Genomic DNA, 18618 nt, shown 5'->3' with positions numbered 1-18618 from the left:
GATCTGCTCTGGACAAATTTTAAATTTGGAAGTTGTGGAATATAGTACTTAAAAATAAATAAGGAAATAAATAAATCATGTTTCTCCGTTCTGGTTCCAATCTGTCTGGCTGGAGAAGAAAAAAATCTGCAGTTTTGCTTACCCCACAGACCACTGCGTGGACCAGGAGTAGGCAACTCCAGTTCTGGAGTGCTACAGAACAGGTCTGGTTTTCAGGATCTTCACAATTAATATACATGAGGTATATCTGCATGCATTGCTTCCATTGTAAGCAAACTTATCTTGCAAATTCATTGTGGATGTCCTAAAAACTAGAACTGCTTGTGGCATTCTAGGACGGGAGCTGCTTACCCCTGCTATAGACTTTAAAGAATCTGAAAGTGAATAGAAATGAAAAATGTCATCATTTTTTGACTTCCTGTCCATTTGCTTCATTTGGAATGAAACAATTTGATAACTGATTTTTTTTTAATTCAGATTACCCATTTGTTTCAAACAAATGCACAGCCTTATAGTTACCCAGTGGAACAACTCAAGCATTGTGTGGTTGTGTTTGATTTTTTTCTGGAAGGTGCCAGAGAAACATTCTGCAAACCTATGGAGCTTGAAATAATTCTCTTTCCTCCTCGTCAGGAAAGGATCCCGGAAGCACGGGGTCGTGCCACCATTCACCTGGTGGGGTCGCACCGGTAACCTTTCCCTAAGGCGGTCATTGCTGGAGGGTCAGACTCCCTAAAGGCTCTGGAGGTGGTAGGATTCCTGCTGGGCTGTAATTCTCCTTCACGTCATCTTCCATCCACTCATCGCCCTTTGCTGGTTGTTCCTTCGTTTAGAAATGTTAAGTTACAGGAATCATGTAAGCAGGCTTCTGCTGTTGTTGGTCATTATGGGCCTGATTTTCAAAGGCATTTATACACCTAAAATGGATGTTACAGGTGTAAACGCACTTTACTCATGTAAGTGGACTTTTGAAAATTGCTGCACTATATATGCCATTGAAGATTTACCCATGCAGGGGTTAACGGGTAAATGGCTTTTCAATGGTGGTAAATTTACACATCTAAAGGCTTTTGAAAATTACCCACTGTTATAGAACTCTCTACTTCTAGTGTTAAGAGAACTGATAGATAAAATACACAATTTAGAAATAAATATATTGTAATATTTTTCATAAATATTGTTTGCCGACTTTTGCTGTAGAGACTTGAACTTGTTTATTTGTTGGCTGAATTTGGAAAAATCTGTGATTATATAAGATTTTATGAAGATCAATTGTCCTTTTATTTCTATATGTGTTCATGATAATTCCGGATTTATGTCGGGGGCATTGCTAGCAATGGGCACACGGGGATACCCTTAGTACATTTATTTATGGTTCATTTACGGCAGCCACACTATTTTATACTTTACATCTTCTGGTAATGTCATCTTTTGCTCATTTGAAGTAGTTCTTGAAAGCTCGTCAAGAAATGTATTGTTAGTCCAATTAACAAAAGATATTGCCTGATACATATTCTTTTTTTTCCCCCTACCTTTCTTTCTGTGGAAGATCTAACACAGGGGTCAAGCAGCTGGACGCCTCCTATAAAGCAAACTGCAGGCATTGTAAGTATGACACTGTCATACAGGAGCTACCGAGAGTACAAGGGTCTCTTCTTCAGATATGAGCGACATCTGACAGGACTTCTGAGGAAGTGATCTCTGCTTTCCAACTTCTCTGCAGGCTGTGTAAGTATGACACTGTCATACAGGAGCTACTGAGAGCACATGGATCTCTTCTTCAGATATGAGCGACATCTGACAGGACTTCTGAGGAAGGGATCTCTGCTTTCCAAACTTCTCTGCAGGCTGTGTAAGTATGACACTGTCATACAGGAGCTACTGAGAGCACATGGGTCTCTTCTTCAGATATGAGTGACATCTGACAGGACTTCTGAGGAAGGGATCTCTGCTTTCCAAACTTCTCTGCAGGCTGTGTAAGTATGACACTGTTATACAGGAGCTACCGAGAGCACATGGGTCTCTTCTTCAGATATGAGTGACATCTGACAGGACATCTGAGGAAGGGATCTCTGCTTTCCAAACTTCTCTGCAGGCTGTGTAAGTATGACACTGTCATACAGGAGCTACCGAGAGCACATGGGTCTCTTCTTCAGATATGAGTGACATCTGACAGGACTTCTGAGGAAGGGATCTCTGCTTTCCAAACTTCTCTGCAGGCTGTGTAAGTATGACACTGTCATACAGGAGCTACTGAGAGCACATGGGTCTCTTCTTCAGATATGAGTGACATCTGACAGGACTTCTGAGGAAGGGATCTCTGCTTTCCAAACTTCTCTGCAGGCTGTGTAAGTATGACACTGTCATACAGGAGCTACTGAGAGCACATGGATCTCTTCTTCAGATATGAGTGACATCTGACAGGACTTCTGAGGAAGGGATCTCTGCTTTCCAAACTTCTCTGCAGGCTGTGTAAGTATGACAATGTCATACAGGAGCTACCGAGAGCACATGGGTCTCTTCTTCAGATATCAGTGACATCTGACAGGACTTCTGAGGAAGGGATCTCTGCTTTCCAAACTTCTCTGCAGGCTGTGTAAGTATGACAATGTCATACAGGAGCTACCGAGAGCACATGGGTCTCTTCTTCAGATATCAGTGACATCTGACAGGACTTCTGAGGAAGGGATCTCTGCTTTCCAAACTTCTCTGCAGGCTGTGTAAGTATGACAATGTCATACAGGAGCTACCGAGAGCACATGGGTCTCTTCTTCAGATATCAGTGACATCTGACAGGACTTCTGAGGAAGGGATCTCTGCTTTCCAAACTTCTCTGCAGGCTGTGTAAGTATGACACTGTCATACAGGAGCTACCGAGAGCACATGGGTCTCTTCTTCAGATATCAGTGACATCTGACAGGACTTCTGAGGAAGTGATCTCTGCTTTCCAAACTTCTCTGCAGGCTGTGTAAGTATGACAATGTCATTCAGGAGCTACCGAGAGCACATGGGTCTCTTCTTCAGATATGAGTGACATCTGACAGGACTTCTGAGGAAGGGATCTCTGCTTTCCAAACTTCTCTGCAGGCTGTGTAAGTATTAGGGATGTGAATCGTGTCCTCGATCGTCTTAACGATCGATTTCGGCTGGGAGGGGGAGGGAATCGTATTGTTGCCGTTTGGGGGGGGTAAAATATCGTGAAAAATCGTGAAAAATCGAAAAATCGCAAAACCGGCACATTAAAACCCCCTAAAACCCACCCCCGACCCTTTAAATTAAATCCCCCACCCTCCCGAACCCCCCCCCAATGACTTAAATAACCTGCGGGTCCAGCGGCGGTCCAGAACGGCAGCGGTCCGGAACGGGCTCCTGCTCCTGAATCTTGTTGTCTTCAGCCGGCGCCATTTTCCAAAATGGCGCCGAAAAATGGCGGCGGCCATAGACGAACACGATTGGACGGCAGGAGGTCCTTCCGGACCCCCGCTGGACTTTTGGCAAGTCTCGTGGGGGTCAGGAGGCCCCCCACAAGCTGGCCAAAAGTTCCTGGAGGTCCAGCGGGGGTCAGGGAGCGATTTCCCGCCGTGAATCGTTTTCGTACGGAAAATGGCGCCGGCAGGAGATCGACTGCAGGAGGTCGTTCAGCGAGGGTTCCGGCGCCTCGCTGAACAACCTCCTGCAGTCGATCTCCTGCCGGCGCCATTTTCCATACGGAAACGATTCGCGGCGGGAAATCGCTCCCTGACCCCCGCTGGACCTCCAGGAACTTTTGGCCAGCTTGTGGGGGGCCTCCTGACCCCCACGAGACTTGCCAAAAGTCCAGCGGGGATCCGGAAGGACCTCCTGCCGTCCAATCATGTTCGTCTATGGCCGCCGCCATTTTTCGGCGCCATTTTGGAAAATGGCGCCGGCTGAAGACAACAAGATTCAGGAGCAGGAGCCCGTTCCGGACCGTTGCCGTTCCGGACCGCCGCTGGACCCGCAGGTTATTTAAGTCATTGGGGGGGGGGGTTCGGGAGGGGGGGGGATTTAATTTAAAGGGTCGGGGGTGGGTTTTAGGGGGTTTTAGTGTGCCGGCTCACGATTCTAACGATTTATAATGATAAATCGTTAGAATCTCTATTGTATTGTGTTCCATAACGGTTTAAGACGATATTAAAATTATCGGACGATAATTTTAATCGTCCTAAAACGATTCACATCCCTAGTAAGTATGACACTGTCATACAGGAGCTACTGAGAGCACAAGGGTCTCTTCTTCAGATATGAGTGACATCTGACAGGACTTCTGAGGAAGGGATCTCTGCTTTCCAAAGCTCATGGACAGTACTCTTACATCATTTGTAGGCCGATTCAGGAAAAAGTTTAGGATCTGCCAAGAGTCCCATGATTACAATGTAATTTCCTGTGTTAAATTGTTGTATGTTCTATGTAAAACTACTTTTTTGTTATATGGTGGTAGAGGGCTAAATTATTTTGTGAAACAAGGAGGAGGGCCTTAGTAAGTGATAAGAACTTCTAGTGAGACTGGTGCCGATTTCTTAAATTCTCCCTCTAAGGCCAGCAGGGTCTCAGTAACTCTCCTGTCCTGTGCTTTTACAGGATCACAGAGAGGCAGTGACCATGAGTCTCAGGGGCAGAGCTTAGGGACTTGCGCCCTGAGTCCTTTAAATACCCAGCAACCCCTCTGTTTTAAACTAAACTTGCAACCTGCCGTGAATGATTTTATTTGAATGAAGTGGAATAGAAGGCTTTTTAAAACTATCTCCTCTTCTAACTAAGCCTTAAATTGTATAGAAAGCTTTTCGATTACAAAAAAAAGAAATGATTTCCTTGCGGTTGAATGCCACTGTGTTTCAGTGCTACACACTCAGCCCTGACTTTCTGAGCTGGGCTGAAGGGCCTCTTCTAAAATCATATCTACAGTGAAACCCTGAAAGCAGAGGGCCTTCCAGAAATGTGAGCAGTGATGACCACGAGACCCCCCCTTACTTGTGCATTCGGTTACTGAAGAGAGGACATGGAAGGTGAAGGTCAGGATGTGTTTTATCCACAGCGGTGCCTTTCGGTCTGACCAGTGCCTGCTGATGATGCAGGACTCAGTGCGGTGTCAGCTGCTGCAATGAATCCAAACAGCCCTTGAAGCTTCTTTGCCAATAAACAATTTATTGTATTGCAGTCATACAAATAAATCTGTACACTTTTTTCTTTACTCTGAATATTTTTTCAAATATTTTACAGTGCAATATTTGATTTGCGCAAAGCTGTATGGCGGAGATCCTGGGAATCCTGTGCACGACGTGCAGTGGAAATGTTTGTGATACAGTGAAGTCTGCACCCGTAAACTAAGTCTGGAAACATTTAACACCCGTAATTCTAATGGAGTTTGCTAATATGTAGAAGCAGGTGGATGGAGAAGTCCAGAAACTCCAGGGAGAGGGAGAGGGTTCAGAAGGCAAATCTTCACACGCCACTGAAAGAGAAATGAAAGAGAAGGTTAAACTCAGTCCTCCATGGCCCGGTGGCAGTGCTGTGTGCTGGCATATTAGATGCTGGGTTCTATTCCCGGTTCTGGGCTGCTAGGGCTGGGGATGCTGTGGAGTCCTGGCCGTTGCATAATAGTGACCCCTACGGACTGGCTCAGGCTGCCCTTGTGCCAGGGTCTGGAGGCAGCCACATCCCTGCCTCTCAGGTCTCAGGTAGAGGACTGCTGAGGTGATATTTGGGCTACTTGGTAGGGAGAAGGAATAAAAGGGGGGAAATCCTTGAGGCAGCTATAAATGAAGGCTCATGGCAGCCCAGTTGGAGCTGGTTCTGATAAAGCTGGAAGTCCAAAGGAGCAAGAGAAGATTTGCCAGGATAAGTAATTATTGCTTTTGCGTTCTCTTTTCATTTGGGGGGGTGGAGAGAAGGGAACGGTGTTGGTGGGAAGCGCTAGGTCAGCTCAGTTTCCACTGACAGAACTATTCATAACTGATTTACACTAAACATCTCTAAGACAGAAATATACATTTCTGTCTTAGAGATGTTCTGTATTCAAAATGGCGCAAGCCGTCCATTGCTCCTATCATGTGACAGGGGCTGACCAATGGCACCGGTAGCCCCTGTGACATAGAAGGTCAAAGGCTATCGGCGCCATTTTGAATACCGGCAGCCGAGGGCGTGAGTGCAGAAGATGGCTCCCGGACCCCCCGCTGGACCACCAGGGAGTTTTGGTAAGTCGTGGGGGGTTTGTTTAAATTGACTTCTTTAGACGGCCAAATAATTTGGCGAAGATTTGTTGTATTTGTGTGGAATCGCGATACATTTCACTTCCCCACAAATACAACGAATATGGCCCTATACGTTGCGGCTTACCAATACGTAGGAAACGAATGCACAACCCTAGGAGGCAGCCCTCCCCAATAGCCTTCCCTTCCTCTAACTTGAAGTCTGCAAGCTGCAAAGTCGCCAGCAGAACGGAGAACTCATAACTCACAGACCAGCTATACGGTCATTTCTTAAATAACTAGTTAGAAGCAGAATTCTTCTACATAACTAAGATTAGGTTAGAAACAAAACAGCTTCAGTTTCACACAGAAGAGTTTGGCAGGAAGCCCAAAATATAGCATAAAAGCAGAGAGAGCCAGGATGAAGCTCAGATTCGGTAAGGAGAGTGCCATTAGCCATCTTCAGTACTGAGTTTCTGATTTCCTGACACTGTCTTGCACCTGGGAATGTCTGATGCAAGGGTCCCTGTAAATATCTTTTGCTACTGCTACTGCTTTTTACCTTTCATATCTAACTGAATATAAGAATTTATAGGATAACCACAGGAAAATACAGTTTTCCATACTTTCACATAAGCTGTAATCAGTGTCAGTGTGTTTTTTATGATACAGACTACAAGGCAAAAACTGCCATTCTTAAATCCCACTACAGATATTTATTCAGACATTCATTCTTTTAAGAATATGTGAAATGCAATGATTAGTGCTGCCACAATATGGTCTTCATCATGGAAAATTAAGAAAAGAACTTAATTTTTAACTGTTTTGTTTGGCCAAATATTGTCTGTAATATCTGTCAATTTTTAAGACTGTTTTAACCCATAAAATGTCTAGGGGTGGCTTTTAAAAGGGTTACACGCGCGTAATACATGCACGTAACCCTTTTAAAAGCCTCCTGCGCGCACCAAGCCTATTTTGCATAGGCTCGGCGACACGCGCAATCCCCAGGACGCGCATATGTCCCGGGGCTTGAAAAAGTGGGCGGGGCTGGAGCCTCCAGGCACAGCGGCCATTTGCCGCTGTGTCCGGAATCGCGGGCCGGCCATCACTGACCGCATAACCTACGCCTGCCTGGAGGCAGGCGCAACTTCGCAAATAAAGGTAAGGGGGGTTTAGATAGGCCTGGGGGGGCGGGTTAGGGAGGGGAAGGGAGGGGAAGGTGGGTGGGGCAGAAGGAAAGTTCCCTCCGAGGCCACTCCAATTTCGGAGCGGTCTCGGAGGGAACAGGGAAAGCCACCGGGGCTCCCCTAGGGCTCGGCGCGTGCAAGGTGCACAAGTGTGCACCCCCTTGCGCGCGCCGACCCCGGATTGTATAACATGTGCGTTGCTGCGCGTGCATGTTATAAAATTGGGCGTAGATTCGTGCGCGCTGGGTTGTGCGCACGAATCTACGCCCATGCCTAAGTTTTAAAATCTCTTTATTCTGAGTTTGGTGAGGGTGAGTCTGTGTTCTGCACGTTTACTTGAGGAGTTAGACTCCCATTCATACACACCACACCCCGAGGTCAGACTCTCATTCACATACCACACCCCCGTAAGGACCTCATTCATTCATGCGTTCTTTCACACACACACACACACACACACACACACACACACACACACACACACACACGCCACCAGGAGCCATTCTGTTGCTCCGCCTCGTGTGCCGGCCCATGCACTAATCAAACCATGTGAGCCAAGCACTTCCTCTATGCTGATCTCATGTATCATGAAATCAGCATAGAAAATGTGCTAGCTGCACGTGTTTTGAACAGCGTGTGCCAGCACAGAGAAGGAGTAAGAGAATGGGCTCCTTCTTCTTTCTTTGGCCGCCAGTGGGATGTGGTCCACCAGCAACCTTATCCTCTTCCAGGCCACTGGTGAGATGGGGTCCACCGGCAGCCTCATGGGCTTCCTCTACTTCTGGGTCTCCGATAGGATGAGATCTGCCGGTGGCTTCATGGGCCTCTTCCTCTACTCAGCTGCCGTTGGGATAGGTCCACTGGTTGTCTCACGGACTGCCTTTTCTGCCGCCCTTCCAGGTGTACCACCCTATGCAATTGCATGGTATGCACACCCAGTAGTGCTGGGCCTGCTTGACCCGGGTAGAGGATGATAGAGTCCTAAGAACCAGAGGCCCCGACAACCAGCAGCAGCGACCCAGCTGGACTTTACACCACAACGCAAACCTCAGTTGTACTGCCATGTTTCAGCTGTAGAGAAAGGGGCCATTTTGCCAAAGACTGTCACCAAAGGGATGACGAACCAATGAATATTAATGCAATGGCCCCACACTTTTGTAATTTCATGGATGTCCCCAGCCAGGGAGTGTTTACTATTGTGATTACAGTTGAGCTAGATGAAGTTCTGACCCAGGCATTAGTGGACCCTGAGAATGTGAAACCGCTCATATGAAGCAAGTCACCTAACCATATGAAGCAAGTCACATAACCATCACCTAACCGTTAACCTCTCTCTCTCTCTCTCTAAGTTATTACGTTAACATGTTACCGCTCCAGTTCTCTTTCTTCCCTTCTGCCTCCTATAATTGCAGCACCATTGTTGCACCACGTTTGCTTCTTATTGTCCCTTTCCCCGCTCCCTGTTCATTGTATTTTCCATCTATTGTTTGATGTAGACCGATATGATGTGCCTACTAATGTCAGTATAGAAAAGCTGTTAAATAAAACAAATGAATAAATAAAGTCCAGATCGACTATGACAGAATAGTGACCCTGGCATGCATCCAAAGGGAGCAACGGCATATTCAACAAGCCATGTACAACTAAAGACCCCAGTCAGCCAATACAAAATTGAGTTGAGAATTCTTCTTTGGCTACTCTACCCTGTGGTGATAGGAAGGGGCTGTCCAAACGAGGCTCTGGAAAAAGTTCGCAACGGGTTCATCCAGTCACAACAATGAAGAATTGGAGTTTCTAGAACTCTTTCCCTTGGATGATCCAGATCTGTATAATAAAGATTCTAAGACCCCTAAGTCCCGGAGGCAACAACAATAGGAAAAATGCATTTATGCTGCTAATTTAGAGACAGCTGAAGAGGGTGGGTTGGAGTCAGGGGAAGAACAGCAACCCACCCAGAATGTCTTATCTCACCTCTTTGAGTGGGAAAAGGCGGGTGTTCCGGGGAGTTTCTGGTAGGCCCAGAGGGAAGATGAGTCATTTAAGTGGGCCCAGGAGCATATACAGAGGGTGGATGGAAAGCTAATCCCTGGAGCGCACATTCTAGGCCCTATTCCTCCTTATTTTGTGATGAAAGGAGACCTACATTACTGAGTCATAAGGGGATGTGTGGAGGGGTAATTGATAGAACAACTTCTAGCTCCCAAACCATATTGCCAGAAAGTCATGCAACTAGCCCATAGCCAGCTTCTATGGGGTCACCTGGGGAAGGAAAAGATCTGATAAATATTGGCACAGTTCTATTGGCAGGGCCTATATAAACTGGACCAGTTGTTTTGCCAGTCCTGCCCTACATGCCAACTCACAAACCTGCCAGTGTATGGGTGACACCTCTCATACCCATGCCCATAATCGATACCCCTTTTGAATAGGTGGGCATGAAACTTGTGGGGTCATTAAAGAGATCTAATCAAAGAAATAAGTACATCCTCATCATTCTGGACTATGCCACAAGATATCTGGAGGCAGAATTGATATAGAATGTGAAGACCCCAATGGTGGCGATTGTCCTAATGGAGATTTTTTCAGGATTTGGGCTACCCAAAGAGATCCTAATGGATTAGGGAACCTCATTTGTGTCCAAGGTGATGAAACAACTCTGCAACTTGCTCAATGTAAAAACTCTGCAAACCTCAGTGTATCACCCATGGACCGATGCCTTGTCGAGAGCTTCAATCAGATGTTGAAACAAATGTTGAGGAAATTTCTGAATGAAGAGGGCAAGAACTGGGATGCATTGCTATCCTTAGTCCTGTGTGCAATCCATGAAGTATCACAGAGCTCAATGGAGTTCTCCTTTTTTGAGTTACTGTATGGGAGGAGACAAGGAATCTTGGACATAGCTCACGGGAGGATAAAGGGAATCCCGGGAAGAACCTTGTTGATTACGTTCTCCGAGTGCAGGATTGCCTAAAAAAGGTTGGGGAAGTGGCCTGCCTATCCCTAGAGAAGGCTCTGGCTACCCAAACCTGAAGTTATAATCACTCCATGGTTCAAAGAGAATTCCAACCAGGGGACAGTGTATTTGTTCTTCCATCTTTGGAAAGCAAATTGTTAGTCTGTTGGCATCGAGAACACAGTTTTTGAGAAAACATGGTCCATGGATTACAAAATCGCCCAGCCCGATAAATGAAAGAAAATAAAATCTTCTACATAGACCACCTGATGAAGTGGGTTGCACAGGAGTGCAGACTGGTAGGGATGTGAATCGTTTTAGGACGATTAAAATTATCGTCCGATAATTTTAATATCGTCTTAAACCGTTATGGAACACAATACAATAGAGATTCTAACGATTTATCGTTATAAATCGTTAGAATCGTGAGCCGGCACACTAAAACCCCCTAAAACCCACCCCCGACCCTTTAAATTAAATCCCCCACCCTCCCGAACCCCCCCCCAAATGACTTAAATAACCTGCGGGTCCAGCGGCGGTCCGGAACGGCAGCGGTCCGGAATGGGCTCCTGCTACTGAATCTTGTTGTCTTCGGCCGGCGCCATTTTCCAAAATGGCGCCGAAAAATGGCGGCGGCCATAGACGAACACGATTGGACGGCAGGAGGTCCTTCCGGACCCCCGCTGGACTTTTGGCAAGTCTTGTGGGGGTCAGGAGGCCCCCCCAAGCTGGCCAAAAGTTCCTGGAGGTCCAGCGGGGGTCAGGGAGCGATTTCCCACCGCGAATCGTTTTCGTACGGAAAATGGCGCCGGCCATACGCGTATGGCCGGCGCCATTTTCCATACGGAAAATGGCGCCGGCAGGAGATCGACTGCAGGAGGTCGTTCAGCGAGGGTTCCTGCGCCTCGCTGAACGACCTCCTGCAGTCGATCTCCTGCCGGCGCCATTTTCCGTACGAAAACGATTCGCGGCGGGAAATCGCTCCCTGACCCCCGCTGGACCTCCAGGAACTTTTGGCCAGCTTGGGGGGGGCCTCCTGACCCCCACAAGACTTGCCAAAAGTCCAGCGGGGGTCCGGAAGGACCTCCTGCCGTCCAATCGTGTTCGTCTATGGCCGCCGCCATTTTTCGGCGCCATTTTGGAAAATGGCGCCGGCCGAAGCCAACAAGATTCAGTAGCAGGAGCCCGTTCCGGACCGCTGCCGTTCCGGACCGCCGCTGGACCCGCAGGTTATTTAAGTCATTTGGGGGGGGGGGTTCGGGAGGGTGGGGGATTTAATTTAAAGAGTCGGGGGTGGGTTTTAGGGGGTTTTAATGTGCCGGTTTTGCGATTTTACGTTTTTTCGATTTTTTACGATTTTTCACGATTTTTCACGATATTTTACCCCCCCAAACGGCAACAATACGATTCCCTCCCCTCCCAGCCGAAATCGATCGTTAAGACGATCGAGGACACGATTCACATCTCTACAGACTGGTATACGAAGGACAGTTTGGTCCAGAGGGTGGACCTGAAGTGGACCGAACCCAGATTCTCTTCAGAGAGCATCTGCCCACTGCTCAGACAGCTGACTTATATCAGCTGGTGGAGCAAAACAAGAAGATCTTCTTGAACTTACCAGATTGTATTCACCTAGTTTAGCATGACATCATTACACCTCCTGGAGTTGTTGTGCAGCAATGACCCTATCGGGTTCCAGAGGCCAGGTGACATATCATTGAGATTGAAGTGAAGAAGATGCTCTGGCTCGGAGTTATAGAGGAGTCCAACAGTGATTGGTTCTCACCCATAGTGTTGATGCCAAAGTCATATGGTAGTATAAGATTTTGCATTGACTTTAAAATGGTCATTGAGCTCTCAAACCTCAACTTGTTCCCAGTGCCATGAGTGGATGGACTGATTGAGCATTTGGAATCTACTCAGGTCACATCAGAGTTTTAGGGGAAGACTGCATTCTCAATGCCAGGTGGACTTTTCCAAGTCACGTTCTCCCTTTTGGATACCATGGTGCCATGCAATGTTTCAACACTAGGTTGACTGCTTCCTCCACCCACATCAAGGGTTCACTGCTGCCTACTTGGATAACATTATGGTGAACAGCCCAGATTGGAAGACACATCTGAGCCAATTCCAGGCCATGCTAACTAGTCTGAGGAATGCAGGACTAAGGGCTAACCCTACACCTGGGAAGGGCAACGTCCATCTACAGAGAGAGTATTCCTAAGCCTCATGGGGTATTACAGAAGGTTTATCCCCAATTACTCAGAGAAAGCAAAGCCTCTTACAAAACTATCAGTAAAGAAAGAACCAGAGAAGGTTCAGTGATCAGTGAAAGCAGACAAGGCCTTCTGGGCTCTGAAAGTGGTGCTATGCTCCAAAAAGGTACTGATACATTTTCAAGTCTCAGACCAATGCCTCAATAGAAGGCTTGGAAGCAGTCTTAGCCCAAGAGAAGGATGGCCAAGAGCATTCTGTAGCATGCATTAACTGGAAACTGATGCCCTGTAAGAGGTGGAATTCAACAATTGAAGAGGCCTTGGCAGTCAAGTGGACCTTAGAAGCCTTGTGCTGGGATGGCAGTTTACAGACCACCAACTGCTCCTAGAAACAAAGAGTCCAATATGAGGTGATAAGATGGCTCCTGGCCCTACAGTCCTTCAACTATAAAATATGACATAGAACAAGCAAAGAAAACGCCAATACAAATTTCCTGTCTAGAGAGGAACAACAAGGCTGAGCAGAGGGGGAGGATATGTTAGGGAGTCTATAGGAAACTCCCTCATACTACCTTAAAGGATCAGGCACAGCTGACTTGCCCAGCCTTCCTTAAGATCCAGATCACAAGGAATTCTGGGTGAAAAGAGGAGCTTCTCACCAGAGTATAAGAACTCAGGGCCTAAAGGGTTAAACAGTCCCTGGGGAGCAGGGAGGAAACCACCATATGAGAAAACCTCCAATGTGTGATGTCTCTGTGTTACCTGAACTTTAAGGTGAGCCGCATCATTTGTTGTGCTTTACACTTCGTTTTCACTGTAAATAAATTGCACAAACTTTCTACCTGTTTCCAAGCCACTATTGTCCAAGTTATCTCACTCTCCCAGACAGTCACAGCAGTATTCTCTCTCCCAGCCAGTTTCACCTTTTACAACCATTGAGCGGTATATAAAAACTTTTAAATAAATAAATAAATAATAAAAATAAATAAATAAATCATCCCATCTCTCAAACAGCATTTCCTGCCTCCTCTCCCCATTTCCCAGCCATTCTCTCTGCCCCCTCTCTCACCCACCTTAGAGTTATGTCCTTTTCACATTCTCTCTTTCCCTTTTCCAGTCCCACTATCAGCAGCTCTTCTCATCTCCACCGCACCTCAGGTCGGACCAGAGGCAGGAAGCCTATTTGTCCTCTGCTGCTGCCGCGCTCTGGTACTCCTGCAGCCCATTGGTCAAACCTTCCACAGCCAGCCAATAGGTCACAGGGGGAGGCGGGATCAGTAACAGGTAAAGCACTTCCTTCCTGCTCTTTCCTGCAGCTCTGCAGCAGCTAATTTTCAATGTCCAATCTATAAGTGAGCAAGGGACATTATATTAATGTCCCCTGCTCACCTATAGCTCACCAAGCACCCACAGCACCCACAGAGCTGGCAGCCATGTGCACCCAGATAACTTTAAAACCTAACTAGCAATATTCAAACATAACCGGTTAGCTTTCAAATTAGTTTGGAAACATTACCTGCTTACCTCTTTTCAAGGATATTCAACAGGGCATTTATCCTGCTGAAATTATTCAACAAATTTTAGACAGATAAGTTATCTGTTTTATGTTTTGTTTTGTTTTTAATTCACCTTTAAGTGTTTTCTCCTATTTTGTGTCTATGGGGAAAATGCTTAGAACATGGAGGGGCCTTTAGGGGTCCATATTCAAATGCAATTAGACCACTTGTGATTTATCTGGCTAAATGCTGATTTTGAACATTTTGGGCACTTATCTGGCTAACGCTTAGGCAGATAAGTCATTACCCAGCTAATACTTTGCCAGATAATGTAGAGGGATTCTAGGGGCAATTCTGGAGTTAAGTTAGTCAGATATATTATCCAGCAGATGCTGATATTCAGAGTTAGCTGGATAGCATAAAGTAGTCATAAATTTAGCCAGATAAACATATCAGACTATGTTTAAGATAGCCAGGTATATACAACAGTGAATATCCCACCAAATGTAGCTAGACACGTTTATCTGGCTAACTCTGCAAGTCAACCCATTGCTGAATTTTATCCTCTTTGTGTTTGAATATGTAGAAACTGAAAATGGGAGCATAAAAGAAAGTCCTCACCAGCTGGTTAAGTCTGGAGCCTTCCAGGAGCTGATGACCTGAGCGATGTTGCCACCACTGTTTCCGTTGCTGAGCTTCAGGTCATCAGAGCTGTCACCATTGAAGTTTCCACAGGCTCCACACATAGCACTGGCCAGGGTGTTGCTCACTGTTACTGTCACCTTCCCGTTCATGCCGAAAAGCACCTGCACCTTGTCGGATTGTTCTATCATCACCCCATTTTCCACCACCTTCATAGACACAGCGTCCGATACTTTGGCTGGAAGCTGAACCTTACGTCCGTTCACCTGAAACATGTAAGTTAGTGCATTAACCTGGGATGAAATTGATAAATCCTTTAAAATCTAGTCGCTTGCTTGAGTTAGCTGAGACAAACTTATTCTAGTTGATAGTAATATCAATGGACAGAGGGATGTAGAAGAACAAAATCAACAATGGTTATCAAGAACTTTAGAGTAGAATCAACAATGGTGTCTGAAATGCTACAATAGCATCAACCATGGATATGTGGAAGACAAACATAAAATCTAGGTCATCTCTGTGGCTCAGGAGGTAGTCTCCTGTCCATTGGAGTTGTGTGTGTCAGACCTAGAGAGGGAAGATGGTTGCCAAAGAAACACACTGAGGCAGACTCAAAAAGAGTGGAGGAGTCGTCAAGTGGTTAAAGCAGTGGACTACAAATCAGTGAAACCAAGGTTCAATTCCCACTGCCACTCCTTGTGACCTTGGGCAAGTCAATTTACCCTTTGGTTTGAGCTTAGATTGTGAGCCCTCATTATTTGAATGTAATCTGCTTTGAAGTTTCAAAAATTAGAATATAAATAAAAAAAGAGATGTCTTTCTCGCCTGTCCAGTGAAGAAAGCTGTCTGTGGTGGGGGTTTGAAGAAGGTGAAATAGGTGTCCACACTGTTAAAACCTAATCAGGTATGGGTGTCAAAAGTGCAAGAACAGAATTAAGAATGGATGTGTAGACATAATAACCATCCATCTGATTGGCTTACCAGGATATATATATATATATATAGACAGATAAGAAGTGAGTCTTCCATGGGAGGGCAGGAGGTGTCCGAGAAGGAGTTAGCCACTTAACTTCTGTAGCTAACTCTGGTCAGGCCATAGGGCTGTCCTACATTTAGCTTGTGATACATAACTGGCTAATTTTAAGAGAGCTGGACACGACCATGTTTATGTTTATCCAGCTAACTAGTCAAGCTGCACAGCAGCTGAAAATGGACCCAAAGAGGCCTGGCAAATATATAATATTCAAAAGTGCAGTTACATCTTTCTGCATGCAGTGGGTGAAACCAGGACTGGATGAACCTGTCCTAGGTGATATGGGGTCATTTGGTAACATTAAGATAACTAAGAATCATGTTTGTACTATTTTGTTTTATGTTCAAGAGCTAGTTATTGGTGGTAGAAACAGAAATGTATGTTCCTCTTACTGTTATGATTGCTTCAAAGTATGTTTTGGCCTATTTACATATTAACATAGGCCAATATTCAATAACCCAGGGAGTGGACAAGTTATCTGACTAAAGTTAGCCATATAAATTGTTCAGGCTATTCAGTGGGATAAACATTCTGTTGAATATATACTCACCTAAAGTTATCCAGCTACATGTACCCGGATAACTTTATAACCTAACCAGTCATTTTGAATATATCCAGTTAAGTGGTAAGTTATCTGGGCAAACGTACTCAAATAACTTTAGGACTGATATGAGGCTAAGGGCCTAATTCACTAAGGCGTTTCTCCCATTCTGTGTCTATGGGAAAATGCCTTGATGAATCAGGCCCTAAGTTAGTTAATTAGCATGGAATATCGGCTAACTTAGGCCTGGATTTATCAAAATGCACTAAATATTGCCTGCGATAGAAAAAGGGGTGTGTTTTATGGTAATAGGCAGTTTATTGCACTAATACATATGTGAAGAGAGAGAGAGAGAGAGAGAGAAGCCATAATACCTTCAACCTAGATAGGTATTTATATCTCTATGGGTGGCCCACCTAGTAACTCGAGGTGAGGTTTAGGTAGTAGTGTAGGGGTTAGGGGCCACTTTGACATTCAAAGTGAGACATACGAACAGAACAGTGCTCTCTTGTGAAGATTTGATGACCCTCGGAGTGAGGAAACTCACCCAAAGATGAGATTTGTGCAGTGTTCTCTCAACCTAGCTTGATGTTAACCCAGGTAGAGAGTCCATTAAGCTAGGTTGAGAGAACATTGCACAAATCTCACCTTTGGGTGAATTTCCTCACTCTGAGGGTCATCAAATCTTCACAAGAGAGCACTGTTCTGTTCATACGTCTCACTTTGAATGTCAAAGTGACCCCTAACCCCTAAACTAATACCTAAATCTCACCTTGAGTAACTAGGAGGGCCTCCCATAGAGATATAAATACCTATCTAGGGTAAGGGCATCATGGCTAGTCTCCTCTCCCTCTTTCTCTCTCTCCTCACAGCCTGGCTTCAAAACTACTGAAAAAGGTACAGTTAAAGCCATGCAATAGGACTTCACAAAATGATTAGCCCACTCCTCCTCTTTTTTGGATTTGAATCGCAGCATACATTATGGTGCTAACGCATGCGAAAACACCTTATAGCATTTTGATAAATGACCCCCTCTACCCCAGAATGCCTCCACACCACTCCATATTTATCTGAATACCTTTTTAGATGTATACAAAGTTAGGTAGCTAAATCCGGGATGGTGATTATAGCCGAATATTTAAACATTGGCATTTGTCCAGATGAGTCCAGACTTAGCCAGACAAATGGTACAAAATTTGGAGCCACAGTAGTTGTCAGTAGTGAGGGTCACCCAGCCTGCCCAGTTGTATCACAGAAGACCCTACTCAATCTCTGGTTACCTCTTTCATTTATTCTTATCCCTGACCTTGAAAGCTGCTGTAAGCATCTATTGCCTTACCCAAGCATCTTTGTTCTTGGAGACTGTGATGAAAGCATTCTGGAAGAAAATGTAGACCTTGCTTGGAGCAGGCAGGTTACCATCACAGAGCTGGAAGTCAACAATGACCCTGAACCAGGAGGGCGACTTCACATCACAGAGGGAGGCCACTTCATAGGATGCACTGGATGCCACTTGCCCAGAGAGGCCATCAAAAGAGGTAAATTGAGCTCCCATAGCTAGAGTACATTGTGCATCCTTCTTGAAGCAGCCACGTACTCCTCCTCTCAGCATGCAAGTCTCTCCGGTCTGACAGAACGCCAGTTCACACATAGTGCCAGCAGCAGAGCAGGTACATATTTGGCTGCAGTCTGATGACACAATGCTTTCTCCAACCTGGAAGAATGAATTAAAGAGAATCAGTTTCTTCACATTGGGCAACACACTCAATAACTGTCATTGAGTATTTGCAATTCTACTAGAGACACGTCTTCAATAAGAAGGTGGCAGGATACATTGTACTTTTTGAAGGCTGTGACACCTTTCATTAGATCAGTATAAGAGTTGTCCATAGTTGCTGCAAACAGGCTTTTGAATAAATACGGCAGAAATAAATATGTCAAAATCTAGGGACAGAAGTTAGGGAATGTAGAGAAAAGTACCCTTCCTCTCGAACAAATCAGGGCTGCTGATAGAAAAGACCATTATATATATTGCCTCTCATTGTACAATAAATCATCTAGAAAGACAAATGTAAAAGTAACACAATGCTGCAGAAGCTTACAAGCTTTGCAGCATTGTGTTACTTTGTGTACCACTGAAATATGCTTTTTACATGGAATTTACTTTTACATTTCTCATTCTAGATAATTTATTGCGCAACATTAACAAGCATAATGAGAAGCAATGTATAATGGTCTTTTCCATCGGCCCCCTGATGCAGTTATTGAAACATGGCCAGTGTTGGGGCGTCTTGCTCGACTTTCCGCTGGATTTCTAAGATAAGTTTTAATTGCATAAAAAAAA

General features: G+C 45.3%; 1 protein-coding gene across 1 annotated transcript in view; it reads right to left on the bottom strand.

Moving 5' to 3' along the window:
• Positions 1-5143: 5143 nt before the first annotated feature.
• Positions 5144-18618, bottom strand: part of LOC115075650 (IgGFc-binding protein-like) — a 94985-nt gene continuing 81510 nt past the window's right edge. The window contains exons 19-21 of the mRNA XM_029576224.1: positions 17614-17988; positions 14680-14966; positions 5144-5470 (exon numbers count right to left, since the gene is read on the bottom strand). Of these exons, the coding sequence (XP_029432084.1) occupies positions 5461-5470; positions 14680-14966; positions 17614-17988 (672 nt within the window). The 3' untranslated portion in view covers positions 5144-5460. The remainder of the gene's footprint in view (positions 5471-14679; positions 14967-17613; positions 17989-18618) is intronic.

This window comes from Rhinatrema bivittatum, chromosome 14 (assembly GCF_901001135.1).
Source record: "Rhinatrema bivittatum chromosome 14, aRhiBiv1.1, whole genome shotgun sequence".
NCBI classification, from domain to species: Eukaryota; Metazoa; Chordata; class Amphibia; order Gymnophiona; family Rhinatrematidae; genus Rhinatrema; species Rhinatrema bivittatum.
This window is presented reverse-complemented; position numbering and strand designations above follow the sequence as displayed.